Source organism: Rhodnius prolixus, unplaced genomic scaffold (genome assembly GCF_049639745.1).
Source record: "Rhodnius prolixus isolate KJV_2025 unplaced genomic scaffold, Rpr scaffold_1, whole genome shotgun sequence".
Taxonomy (NCBI): Eukaryota; Metazoa; Arthropoda; class Insecta; order Hemiptera; family Reduviidae; genus Rhodnius; species Rhodnius prolixus.
In genome coordinates, this window is record NW_027411581.1 from 9,821,442 (window position 1) to 9,836,344 (window position 14,903).

Here is a 14,903-nt window from a genome sequence, read left to right on the forward strand (position 1 = left end):
TTTCATGTTTCCTTCAACAGTACCATTTTTTTAAGCTGGCAACTTGAGAACCTCGACTTTACTTACCAGGCTAGTTTTTGTTGGATTTTAGTCTGAGAACTAATACGGAATTGTTTTGTGTTTATAGTATGCGCTTTAGTAAGAAATTATCTGGATTAACTGTGGGGTTTTAGGGCCTATTCGGAGAGTGGAAGTTTTGGTTCCTTTGTGTACCGTTGAAGATGTTTTCGACTGACCTATTATGTATATTATATACAAATACATTCATTAGGCTATAGAAATTAGTCCATAGGAAGGTTGCAGGAAAATGTACTAAAGCCAACCATTATTTCAACATAAATTCTAATTTTAATAAAATTTAAGTAAACCACGATAAAAGCAAGTCGGCCAAAAATTAAGCGATGCACTTTTGCCTCAAATTAACTTTTTAAATTTATAAATCAACAATTGCAAAGAAAGGTAAGTTATTAGAATTCCATGTTGGAAATCTACCAGTAGTATCATTCTCTTTGTTATGAATAATTCATAATATTTTTTGCATGTAAATATTTATCCTGAAAGAAAGGTAATTTAAAATTAAAATAAGTTTATTTCCTCTTGAGAGTTTATTGTTCTCCATCAGTTATTCTATTTTTAATTCTACTATTATTCCTTTCTTAAGGCAATAATTCTGTTTATTATACTTCTCGCTATTTTAAAATTTACCATTTTTCAATTCTTATTCAAATTTCGATTATATTTAATTAAAAAAGACGGCGGTTTGATGGTGTAAGTGAAAATGTGGGTTTGTTCTAGAATGCGTATTGTATGTTAGTGTACTATGTGATTGGCTCGGGTTCGCTAAACGTAATTAGTCGCATTCATCAAACATCTCTGCAGTCTCTTCATGTATTGAGCGAGTGTTTCTATTATTAGACTAGGATACAAGAATGGACAACAAGATCCCAGAAAAAGTGGAGAGATGGTCTTGTTCCTCTAACGGGAAATGGATTATCCACGATAAGTCACAAACAAAAAATCTCAGTCGCCCGAAAATAACACTTCGATGAATCGATCTGTTTAAAAACTCTAAATTTTAAGAAAATCCAACTTCTTAAATTACGGTAAGAGAATGTTGTGAATGTTAAAAGCACAATTTTTGGGTAAAGTTGTTGGTTTTGATTTTTTTTTAGTATTCTGGATTACATACAGAAACTGCCTACTGTTACTTATTTAGAGAATGTATAAGGCTGTTCAAGGAAGAAACGTCCTTATAAATATTGTTTGGAAGGAGAAATAATGAAAATAAGTTTCTTGAGAGTAACTGCTCTTAGAACATACATAGTACATAATATGGGAATTTTATTGCTTGCATACTAATAAGGAATGTCCTGTGTCCCAACCTGTCGAGATTGTTTAGTACTAAATATAGAAAATACAATGAAGTAGTTATTTATTGGAAACTAGAATAGATTGCATTTTAAATTTTTATGAAACAAACCCTAAATGTCTGTGACCAATGTAGTTTATTAACTCGGAAATCTCGACATGTAATAATGTATAAGCATATTTTTGTAACGAACTTTTATTTTTAATCACACATCTAGTAGATAAATTAAGTACATGTTGACTATTTGACCATGTTGGCCGCCAATGGTAAGTTTTTATGAAACATGATTATTACATTGATTGGACAGTGATTGATTGATTGCAGGTTGTAGGGAGAGTGGTCTAAATATTAACCAACTCTACTGCGATGTAAGAAATCTCTTGAGCCTCAGTGTTTGTTCACAAAATGCGGGCTCTGTAAAGCATACAATGTTTCTTTGTGAATGAGTAGGTGTAAGCGTGATGATTGGCTAAAAACTTAAGCAACTACAGCTGCACACGTCGACTATCTCGGTAGGAACAGAGTGTTTGTTGCGAGTGTTGGAGATGTCAATTCGGGCTACAACTCTTGACACTCTCGGCTGCCGCTGGAGGGATAGCTCCTCGTGAGGAGGGAGTACATCGACCAAAGGAAGCTTAATAAACTCTCTTATATTTATTGAACAGAAAACGAACTTTGGTTAACGGAAAAGAAAATTAAACTCAAAATAACTGAAAATAGAAAATACGACATATACTTTAAAACTGTACTTATAACTATTTTTACTAATAGGTAAAAATATTATTATATTCATTGATTATAATATAATTATATACTAAATAATGAAAACTATATACAAAATAATGGAAAAACTATACGAAAAAATGAAAACTTTGCGACTTACGACCGTAAGCGGCACTGGCCAGGCTGATTCTACGAATACGTATGCCCTTTTTATGATTGACGATAGGCTGTCTGTCGAGTACTAGAGTCCAACGGTCACTCCAGCCCAAAGTTACAATAAAAATATAGCCAATTGCGGCAGCCTCTGCTATCTATCGTGATTTTCGGTCACAAACAAATAAACAAACTGTTCCTTCGCCAACAACTGTTCGCCTCTGTTCAGCGCCCCTCGCTGGAAGTTGTATTTGCAGATACAGGCCCATTGGTTTAGTTACAAATAGAAGCTACAGAAGACATCATGGTCCAAGCTCCATCAATCAGAATCTACAATTCCTTTTGAGAAATATCTGTAGCATATGCCGTTTATTTTGATTATTTATTTTATTTTTATAAGTTTATGCAACCCCTAAATCTTTTCCTGACGCATTTGTCCTGACAAATTGTATCTGTTCCGGATGGATCTCCAAGTACTTTCCCACCTTTTTAAACTATTGAACGGAAACTTTTCGTTGATTTTTTTTCTGTTTCTGTTTTATGATGTGAGAGACTTAAATGAACGTATCAACCAATGTTCATTATAGCGCTATATCATTGAATTGAAAGCAGAAAACTGCTAGATTTGAAAAATATTTCTAAATAGAAACCGCTAATTCCCACATAATGATTTTTCAAGTATAAACAGCTGTTTTCTGAAACTTGTCAGTTGTTATTATATTTGTTCAGTAGGTTTATGTGAAACTGTACAGCTCTCATAAAATACTAGACAGCTCGGCGTCTCTCAGACCGCTGCAGGTAAGACAATATCGTGGAGTTCAGCTGGTATTAGCAGAGTGTGTGGAAGTGGAGTCGTGGAATAGAGTATAGACGCCGGGTGAGGTTCAGGAGGGTCGGTGAGATAGTGGGGTTGCTAGAGTGGGAGTAACGTCGTGGCGGGTGGCTCACCCGGCCAGTTCAGTGCCAACCGTGACACCGGTCAATCTGAGCACATGGTGAGAATTGTGTGTGGTGGCAGTTGAATCTTTGTGCGCAGTTCACTCCAGTAATTTCTGTTGATTATAATAATTCTTTACAACGTAGACTACACTGTAGATATTAATCAGTTGTTGAGGAGTTTGTGAGTGTGTGCCAGTGTAATGTGTCATGTCCGGTGTGCATAGTAATGGGGTGTGGACAGAGTCACATCGCGGTCATATATCCTAGGAAAGGAAAAGGAAAGGCTTCCTCTAATTCAGGTACAATAAATCTGCTAATTATTTTAACAAGAGCAATAAAAATTATCAATGCTATCTCTAGAGCGTCAGTGTGTTTTGCCAATCTAAGCGTTCTTTGATATAAGTTTGTTTACTCTAGTTGTTTCAAATTGGAATTTCAGGAAACAGATTAATTGGATGTTTGAAAGAACAGGGAGATTGATTTATTTTTCTCTTTTCTGCAGGAGATATCAAACTTTCTTGTAAATTAACCTACTTTTTTTTTTTTAACAAAACAAAATCCATTCTTTTGGCGGTTATCTTAAAAAGTCCAGTCTGCGTCTCTTGGTGCAACGGTTTCAAAACTCGGAACACTGTGGAATACTATCACTAAAAGAAGCGCATGCAGTTTTCAAACAATTGTATAATCTCACCATCTATCTTAACGTTTCTCTTCTGTAAGCAGTGGTTTCAGACACTTACCTTACCAACGGATTATGTAATATTTTGATATAGCTGCCAATAAATAAGTCCTTCCTCAGTGAAAATGATTTGCGCTTAATAAAAAGTTGAATTTGATGATAATTTCTTTGCACGAACAATTTATTATTCATTTATGATTCGTTTCAAAAGTTTCCGTCTAAATCCAATCCAATTTCTCAATTTTCTGAATGGTTTTGTCTTAACTTTTATCAAAAGACATCCCTTCTTTATACGAGTTTTTCTAATATCGCTCCAGATTATCTAATTTATGTATGGACCAATGTTTAGCCCGCAAAGCTAAAACATATTTGGTACTAGGGCTGATTCTTTGTCTTATCCTTAAGAGTTTATTGAATGGATTTAAAAGAAAGTTTTAGTGTATTAACTATCTGCCTCCATCTACTGAACATTAGCATTTTGGACCGCTTTTTATGGATCCATTTTTACCCCGAGAAAAACAGTATTTAGGATTGTGATGCCGAATAGCCTCGTACCTACAAATGTGCCTTTCAATTAAAGCTGGACAGTTTCATTCCTCTCAATGTTTTAATATGGAAATTTTTGAAGCCAAATGTACAATAAAAATTTCATACTTCAATCTAATTTAACTTGCATGTTTTTGCCTTTCCCTAAATGGTCAGCTAAAGTAAACTTGTAACCTTTTTGATTTGTTTATATTTTGTCCATCGTAGCTCGCATATTTATTGTATACATGACTAGTTTCGGATGACCAGCATCAGAGGTGATTAGTCAGTTAGGTAAAGAAAATTTGGACTCTAGCATGTTCCCGTTTCGCACAACACTGACTGATACAAGTCAGCAGTCGTAGACAGCAAGTATTGTAGTGCAAGACGAAAACGTAAGTCGAAATCCTATACCAAATTGTCTAATCCACCTCTGTTGATAAATGGAACTCAGAGTAAGCGGTCGGAGATACAATTAATGCTGCGACGAATAAAATCCGATATTATTCAGCACTGTGGTGAACCAACCACATTTTCAATTGTATCAAATATTTAATGAATTAAAAAAAAATATTTGTAGGCTTCTTGTACATGATAGTACACCTTTCTTTCCTACTTCATCCTAGATTTTCTGTATAGGAGTAGACGAAATTTTAAAGTTATTACTCCTTTGGCACTGCCATGGTAATCAAACAATTTCTGTCATGATGTGCCAAAATTTTTAGTTGAATAGTTTTTGTTTTTCCTCTTTTTCTCAAAATCATCCAAATTTTCCAGCAACTTTCTGTGAGAAAACACCTAATTTTAGCAAGAATACATTGCCGATACTTCTATCTCCGCAGACATATCTTTCTTAATAGGACTAATATATCTCGTAGTCTCCAATGAAGCATCTCCAATTTGGTCATATTATTTTGAGATGGATTTCTTTCATGTTTTACATCTTTGCTTAAGCTGTGGCTATACCAAATTTTCTTAAAATGATGTCCTATTTTGAGACCAAAAATAGCTACGGTTTTTTGTTGATTTTATTAAAATTATCATTTACCTTATAATAAGACGTTTATTAGAGAAATTAGTGCCCTACTCTTGACCAAATTCGTGCATTGTTGAGATGACAACTCAATTCACAGAAAACCTGCTATCTGGTGTAGGAGTGCTGTTGTTGTGCCATACTGAATTCTCCATTGATAGTCGCAATTAATCTTTCATTAGTTCAATATTCTGCCATCAGTTGGTGAAATGGCGGTCACAATTACCATTCTAGGTCCAAAGTTAAGGAGAGTTAGATTCTCAATCTAACCAGACCCAAGCTGAATTCGCATTGGCATTTCAAGGTTATTAGTACTCAGAATATTTATGAATTTATTTATTTATTCAGAATTTATTAAAGTTTTGAATATTTATTATTTTATGTAAATAAAAGCTAATATTATGAATTTAGTTGTTTAATTAATGTAATTGTGATGTGATTTTTATTCATGACACTCTGATCAATTATTTGCTCGGTTGATTGGTTTCTGAAAGCTTCAACTATTCGATAAAGCTTTATTTTGGCTCTTATTTCTCGACTGAATTTGTAAACCGTTTCTCTTTAGCCTTCATTGAACTGAATAGCCTATAAGGCCGGTTGGTTGTCGAGATGACCATTCTGGAATTAATTATTCGTAGAAGATCCATACGTTTTAATTCCTGGCCTTCGATTTTTTTTTAAATCTAAAGCTCGCCTCATAAAATAGGGTCCATTATCTACTTCTACATTGGACAGTGTCTTAGGCGTGAAGCCTCTTTTCAGTTTACATGAACGATTTGACTTTTTTTATTTTGCTCGCTGCTTAATTCAGGATTAATGGAAGTTCATTCCAACTTTTCTGCATTTTGTTCACCCTTATATTGGAAATTATCTGCAGCGATTAATAATGCTCGTAGTAACAATGATGAGAACTGAGAATCATTATCCAAAAGCTGTTGGAAGTATTATTTCTTTGGATATACTGGCCAATCCCACTGGAGGCATTGTTTTTTTAGAAAATAATTTCTGAAATAGATTAAAATCTACATGAGATTCCGCCAACTGCAATACCACAGGAGAGTAGGAATATTTACACCATATTTACTTCTATTTACACCATAAACTGGATACTTTATACATGAAGGTTTGAATAGGAAGTAAGTGGCTTTGATCTATAAGGATCGCTTAGGTATAAGCGTTTATTTACTAATTCTGTGAAATGTATTTAGAGTGTACTTACATGGATCATTGAATATGTGTGAAGGTAAGCTACAGTTTGATTCTGATGTCACTCTACACCCCTAGAATGTCAGTGAGTAGATAGAAACCAAAAGCAATCCGAATGGTTTAGGTTTTTGCTTTTATAAAATTTACTTCTCACCATATCATTAAACACAGTGATATCAAAATGTTATAATAATAATTAATTATGGCGCCTACACCCAGATGCGGAAGACATGAAATTTTTAAGAGAGGGTTAATCTCTAGCGTCCTTAGTACGTAAGCCCCACCAACTCGTCAAGGTTGGGCAAGACCGGAAGAACCAGGACCATAAAGAGGGCGAAAATAAGAACACCGAAACAACCTCCGAAGCTGAAAAGATGGAAAAAAACTGATGCTGAAGAGATGAATACATATGTAAAGGATACAGGAAGGCGGTTGTTGTTCCTTCTTCGTGCCTATGAGCGAGATGCACTGTGTGGGTAGCCTGCAAAGAAATGAGATGAAAACACAGCGATGCGAGACTACGAAAGTTTGGCGGGAACCAGAAATGCGGGAAGATGAGTAGCGCGATGGTGGGAAAGATAAACCGCAAAGAGAAAGCTGTGTACGACTGTATTATTATTATTATTATTTATTTTTTTTGGCGCATCAACAGCTGAGGTTATTAGCGCCCGGAGCCTCTTCCAGTGCACTGCCGGCCTCCGGAAAGTGTTCTCTCGATACAGACAGTGACAGTGAGCTGTGAGAAGCTCCTAGGAAGAGAAAATCTAAGGGTCAGCTGCTGGATTCGAACCCGGGACCTCCGCGTGGGAGTCCAGTATGCTAACCTTATAGCTAATCCTCATAGTAATAATATTACTATTTTTATTAAATTCATTTTATTAATCACAATAATACTCATCTTATTGACAATAGAAAGTTTGTGGACCCAAGGTTCGTAAAAAATAAAAATAAAACAATTACTTTTTTTTTCTTTTTGTTTTTTTTAGTTTTCCATTAAGACTAGAAATTCTCCCAAAACCACGAGTATTGTGAACAGAGTGTTCGAGTTAACCACAATGGTAACCTCACAGTTTCCAAGGCCAAGAGCAGCAATCGAACGCTACACCACGCAATACAGGTCACTTTGGCTGTATAGTCTTTCTTCTAGCCGGACCCCTCTTCGACTTTACAATGAGAATCTTAAAAATTAGTTTCTTGAAAAAATAATCTTTATTAAATTTATTTGCCTAGTGACATTTTTAAAAGTGATGGCCACATATTTAACAACAATAACAGAATTAAAAGTTAGTAATTTTACGAAAGTTTATTGTTTCATTATAAAACCCAGAGCTAAATCTATGTAGCAAATCAATCTTTTTATTTAATAACTTTTATTTTATAATTTTTTAAGTAACTTTTCTCCCTATGGATTGTTTCTTTCATGAAAATAGCTCTTGGGCTTTTCAGAGAACCTTGTGAATACATTCCTTAAATTTTATAACTGTTATTTACGAGTATTATCATATTATTAGAAATAATAATTTTATAGGATAGTTCAAGGGGGAAGTTGGTTTAGGCTTTCTAGGTTAATTTATAGGCTATGTTCCAGTGAAATATACGCTTAAATACTATATTGTTGGTAAGAATTAAATTTGACTTCAAATTGGAAGAGTTGGAAGGAAATTTGTTAATAGTAAGTGTTAACATCAAGTTTTGGTAATAATTTTTATACCAGCAACGTCTTTTCCATATTAACCAAACAATTCTATTGTGTGTGCTTTTTTTTGCATGATTCTGAGTTACTTACCATCATTGTTGGTTTAGAAATGTTGTTATTTTATTGTCTGGAGCATAAAGAAAAGGTGTAAATTGATTTAAAGATAAATAAATAAAAATATTAGAATGTTTCTGTTCAGGGATATATGTATAATAAAAGAGTATGATAGCCTGGAAGCTGCAGGGTGTAAGGTTAGTGTGGGTGTCTTTGATAGAAGTGGGTGTTACATCGAACTAGAGCAGACCCACGGCCGTCTGTATCTGCTAATGTATATGTGAATATAATTTAAAAGACTCCATTCTTCGCCCTCTTTCTCCCAATTACGTTCACTTTTTCAATGTGGACGTGAATGCGCGTACCGCTGGCCTTTGTAAAAGCTCTATAATAGAATTTTAAAGTAAACCAATGAGCAGTGAGTAACTGAATTTTGTTCTTCAAAAGAGACTAACTACAGTACATGGGGTACACTTTGACCTAATTCTTGTGCTAATTAAACTTGCAAACTAGTTAGATTTACTCAATAGTTTCATAGTTTTTTTTTTTTAATTATTATTAGATTCAATGAATGGTGTAAAATCAAATAAAGTAAATTTCTGATTTGTTTTAATTAGAATTTTGTAGATTGTGTGAGCCAAATTGACTGTGGCCTTTAAAAATCCACTGACGCGCTCCAAATCTTCTATGCGACATAAAAAAAAGCTCCATTGTGGCGCTCCAAAATATCGCTGAGACCTAAAATATCCATTTTGGCTCTCCAAAGTATTACAGCGACCTAAGAAAGATCTATTGTGGCGCTCCAAAATATCGCTGAGACCTAAAATATCCATTTAAGAAGTAAATGTTTGAATAAAAATATATATATATTTTTTTAATTTATTTTGTAATTTACAATCTATATACATTGTGTACAATCAGTAAATATGGAGAGAGCGATGAACTGGTGCGGGAGGAGAGCAGGAGGAGAGAAACTACCCAGCGGTAGCACTCTCTGTAGGAGAGAGGAGAATGTAAGGAGGAGAATTCGAGGAGGAGAGAGGAGAGATAGGAGAATAATGGCGTTTAGGCATTCAGACTACAAGGAAGTTGCGGGGCCACTGGCGATTCAGTCGGCGAGGAGTATTAGGGATGTCAGAGGAAGCGAAAGACAGTACAAGAGGATTAGAGCTAGTCGAGAGAGTAGTTTGGAATTTTTGGTATTTAGTCTTAGCGAGTTGGTCTATGAAGGCAATGTTGAGGTCGTTGTGAAGAGTGAGGTTAGTCACGTAGAAAGGAGCGTCAGCTATCTGTAGCAGGAGTTTTGACCGAAATGTCCTGTACTGTCCGTTTGTTTGTAGGTTTGGCTGCACCCCACAGCTCTAGTCCCTAGGTCCACATAGGTTTGAGGGAAAATGTTAAAATTTTATTTAAAAAAAAAGAAGATATTTCGAGTAATTTAATTAAAAACTTGACTGTTTTCGAATGTAGATCTTCGAATTTTAGTTGAAACATCTTTGATCCAGAATTGTTGGCAATATCACTGGGGAATCTAGTTTTATTAACTAGATGCAGAGAGGCGGCCTCATTTTGCTAAGTGTACATATTTCTGTGCACAACAATACGTCATCTTGCCCTTGGAATATTTCTGTAATTTATCTTTTATCTCTAGAAATTATGGTAGAAGATGTCTGCAAAGTTATACCAGACAAGAAATTGGAATATGGTTATGATGAGAACGAAGAGGTTGTTCGCCATTTTCACTAAGTACAAAACAGCCAGCGTCCTGAGTAACTTTCTGGCCATCTTTCAAAACTGCAGCGGCACACTTATATTCATGGTCTTACATTGTTCACAGCTATTTTTCCCTTTGGCACGCATCCGAGGCTATGAATTGAACATTGGATCCTAGTGTTAAATTTTCTTTTTAACTGTTATGATTTCATGTTTCAAATTACAAAACTAAGGAATATTATTTAAAAATTAGAACAAGAGCCTGTGTATTTATTGATTTAGTTGAGACATAATTTTTAGTTGTCTGTTATGCGCAATCTTGAATGAATAGTTAGATTTCTGTATCCCTATCCGGTTTTGGACTTTTATCTACCGTCAACATCATGACGGATAGTCAGCGGTATTAACCAGCACTGTAACCTAATCATTTTTCCAAGTTTATGTTGTAGGAGAGAGGTTATTTCTGGTAAATTGCTTTTGCTCAGGCAGTTAGCCCCTTCTATCGCACTTAGTTGCTTAAATTAAATTTTCAACTTTTCTTTTTATTTAAGGTGCTTGGCCCAATAGGAAAATTTGACGTTGAAAGTGACATAAACAAACAAAGATAAGCTACTATTCGCCAATGCAAATGCGCTTTAAAGTAAAATTATTTGCATGCCACATTATTCTTGACATTTATAATTGCATTATTTGCTTGCAATCGCAGTAATACAATAACTTTAAGGACTAGTTTTTGCAGTAGTCATCATTATATGGAGTAATTATTGTTTCACAGGCAGAAATGATGTCCATGCAGCTTTAATGGAAATTTTATATTTCTTTATTTGCGATAAAATATCAAAGAAACACCCTTCTTCATATTTATTTATTCTGAAATTAGTTATTATATTACAGCATTATTGATATTTACATATTCTATTTTATGTTTATAACTGTGCTTCTTTTAAGAAACAGTATACAATCATATGATCAAACAATAAACAACCAGTACTATTGTTTATTTCGAAGTTCTGATAATGTATCGCATTGATTAAGAAACGTTCCTTGCAATTCTTCAACTAATGCACTTCCTCAAAAGTAACATTGCATACACTTGGCCATAGCAAAGTAATCAATAAAATTTATGGAATTTAATCAACCAAATTTAAGAGTGGAAATTAGAAGAAAAACGAAATAAATCTCGGAAAGTTTAATATTTTAGCTGAATTAGTTGTTTCAAATTTACGAGCTAATGAATGATGTAATTCCTTATCATGTTGAAACAACTGTTCCTACAGGAAAGCATATTGTTTCAGGCTTCATTGTCGGCCTGTTTTCATCAATTTCTCTAATGTTTCGGAGGTTTATCCCGGATAAAGTCATTGGAAATATTGAATTAGATTTCATTTAAAATAAATTCGTGTAAATAAATAAATAAATTGTTTAAGAGATTTTATTATTATTTTTTTTTGCAACAATTACAATAGAATACGAGGGTCGTTTGAAAAGTCCGTGCAAAGTCAGAGAGATAGCACTACTGGCGCGTATCGAGGTTATGTTTAGTTAGTAGCATCTCTTGGAAGAACACACACCAAGTTTCAGCCAGATCGGTCTATTTCTTTGTGTTTGGCATTCGTTTGAATCGAGAAAGTCGAGTGATTTTCAAAAAATGGACGAAAAAGAATTTCGTGTGTTGATTAAACACTACTTTATGAAAGGCAAAACGCCTCAGGAGACTAAAGAGAAGCTTGATAAACATTATGGTGACTCTGCACCTTCGATTAGAACAGTTTAAAAGTGGTTTCAAAATTTTCGGAGTGGCCATATGGGCACAAGTGACGCTGAACGTTCTGGACGCCCTGTTGAGGTTACTACTCCAGAAATGATTGATAAAATCCATGATATGGTGATGGATGACAGAAGAGTGAAGGTGTGTGAGATTGCTAGTGCTGTGGGGCATCTCGAATGAACGGGTACATAATATTTTGCATCAACATTTGGACATGACAAAGCTGTTTGCAAGATGGGTGCCGCGATTGCTCACGCTTGACCAAAAACGAAATCGTGTAAAGTGTTGCAAGGACGGTTTGCAGCTGTTCCAGAAGAATCCGCAGGACTTTAAGCGTCGTTTCGTCACTGTGGATGAAACATGGATACATCACTACACTCCTGAGACCAAAGAACAATCTAAACAATGGGTTACCAAGGGGGAATCTGCGCCAAAAAAGGCGAAGACCGTTCCTTCGGCCGGAAAGATTATGGCGACTGTCTTTTGGGATTCGCAAGGAATAATCCTCATAGACTATCTGGAAAAGGGTAAAACTATTACAGATGCATATTATTCATCGTTATTGGACCGTTTGAAAACCGAGCTGCAAGAAAAACGCCCACGATTGGCCCACAAAAAAGTCCTTTTCCATCACGACAACGCACCAGCTCACACCTCAGCAGTTGTGGTCACAAAATTAATGGAAATTGGGTTCCAACTCGTTTCACATCCCCCCTATTCTCCAGAATTGGCTCCCTCGGACTACTATTTGTTCCCCAATATGAAGAAATGGCTGGCGGGAAAAAGATTTTATTCAAACGAGGAGGTGATTGCAGAAACGAATGGCTATTTTTCAGACTTGGACAAATCCTATTATTCGGAAGGGATCAACAAACTGTGTATAAGTGTATAAGCCTAAAAGGAGACTATGTTGAAAAATAAAAAACGTTTACCCCAAAAAATTAAATAGTTTTTATTTTTGCACGGACTTTTCAAACGACCCTCGTAATGAACATTAAAACGAAATTATTCTTTGAACACTTTTTAAAGAATTATTCAGCCATAATACCACAAATGGTGGAAATGAAACGAAGATGGTGAACTATCACTAACAATGTATATTTGTTTGTTAATAAAATATCTGTAAAGACAGAACATCTTTGTAAAAAAAGAAAAAAAAAATCTTGTATTATATCAAGTTATTTATTTTGTCCACAATTTTAACTAACTGTCTCCAACCAATAAAGAACCCACACAAAGACGAACTAATTGAGCAACATCCAATTAAGTTAGTGACCTTTTTCTACAACTTTATTATTTTTAGACTCGTTTAAAAAAAAATGTACATTTATCACAACTTTAAATAAGTAGTTTTATTTGTAGAAATATTATAGTTTTCTACTTTAGAATCCAAAGATATGTAATTTATAATTAATTTGTATGATTATTCACTGTGATTTTGATCTTTGGCTCTGCAAATATTTTCATATTACTCTCGTTATTAAGGACTGGTGCAGTTCACAATATATTACCGAAAAGACTAGAATTCGCTCCGTTTGGGATTGTAAGCTTTGTGAAGATACTCTAATCTCCACAATTAGATTCTGTAATAGTTTTTATTATTTAATTTATCTTAAAAGAAATAAGCTTGTTCTGAGAGCATTAACTCCTTTATCTGTGGGGTCCCCTGTTAGCTGTAATTGTGAAAAAAAATTTGATTTTATGTGACACAGAGTGGTTGTAACTAATGTAGGAAATTAAATCAGTATTAATTTATCTTATAACCAGTATGGTGAGGAGGTTATCAAATCAAAATAGCACAAAATGTCAGTACTAATTATATGCATTTTAAAAAAAGTGCAATTTAATAATATTAAGTGCACAAGTTTCTAACCTTTCGTACTGGAACGGCGTCATCTTGTCTTAATATTCAACTCGTCTTCTACTCCACTCAAAATTCCACAGTTCAACAACTGTATCCCCAAGTTCATACTACTGCTGTCCACCTTTTTCCATACAAATTTCTTTACTTTTTGCTTTTTTAATATTTCCCTCCCCCTAATCCAGTACAGTACTTTAAATTCCTATTTTAAATACAGATATATTTTTTTTCTGTTTAAAAGGGCGATGATTTCGTGAAAGGCTAATGGCAGAGTTGGGCACTGATTAAAAAAAAATTAAATTCTAAATTTAATTGATTAAATTTTTTAATTGATTGAATTTATTTTTAATTTTAATCAGAATTTAATCGGCGAATTTAATCGTAATTTTAAACATACGACAATTATTTAATCCATTAAATTTCAGATTTAATCGTTAATCAAACTAATTTAATCAAACTAAAAAAATTATGATTAAATCTGAGAATTAAATTGAACTTTAATTTTAATCACCGAATTAGTTCCATTTCAATCGTTAATCAAACTAATTTAATCATCCACATTGATGGCTTTTCAACCAATGGTTCGAACCACGTTTTGGCGAGGCCCTTTTTCTAAGCGTCTTCAATAAAAAATTTTCGGTTAATTTTTGTAGACTTGGACTTCTTCACGAGTCTCTAGACCAGCGGTTCTTAAATTTTTTAATTGATTGAATTTATTTTTAATTTTAATCAGAATTTAATCGGCGAATTTAATCGTAATTTTAATATATGAATTTTTTGGGTCATGAAATTCTGTAAAATTATGGCCGTTCTATATCTCCCACTGTGAACCACGTATTGGTATGGAATTTTTATCTCTTATACACTTTGTTTTTCTCAATTACAAACTACAGTTATTTTGTGCACAGATCTATAAATGTAGAAGATATAAAGGGTTGAAAATTTTTTGGGTCATGAAATTCTGTAAAATTATGGCCGTTCTATATCTCCCACGGTGAACCACGTATTGGTATGGAATTTTTATCTCTTATACACTTTGTTTTTCTCAATTAAAAACTATAGTTATTTTGTGAACAGATCTATAAATGTAGAAGATATAAAGGGTTGAAAATTTTTTGGGTCATGAAATTCTGTAAAATTATGGCCGTTTTATATCTCCCACTGTGAACCACGTATTGGTATGG

The 14,903-nt window shown here is 34.1% G+C and overlaps 1 protein-coding gene across 1 annotated transcript in view; it reads left to right on the forward strand.

Annotated features, from left to right (window-relative positions):
- Positions 1-3,199: 3,199 nt before the first annotated feature.
- The window catches only part of LOC141454075 (uncharacterized), a 193,806-nt gene continuing 182,102 nt past the window's right edge, over positions 3,200-14,903 (forward strand). The window contains exon 1 of the mRNA XM_074127894.1: positions 3,200-3,483. Within this exon, the coding sequence (XP_073983995.1) occupies positions 3,411-3,483 (73 nt within the window). The 5' untranslated portion in view covers positions 3,200-3,410. The remainder of the gene's footprint in view (positions 3,484-14,903) is intronic.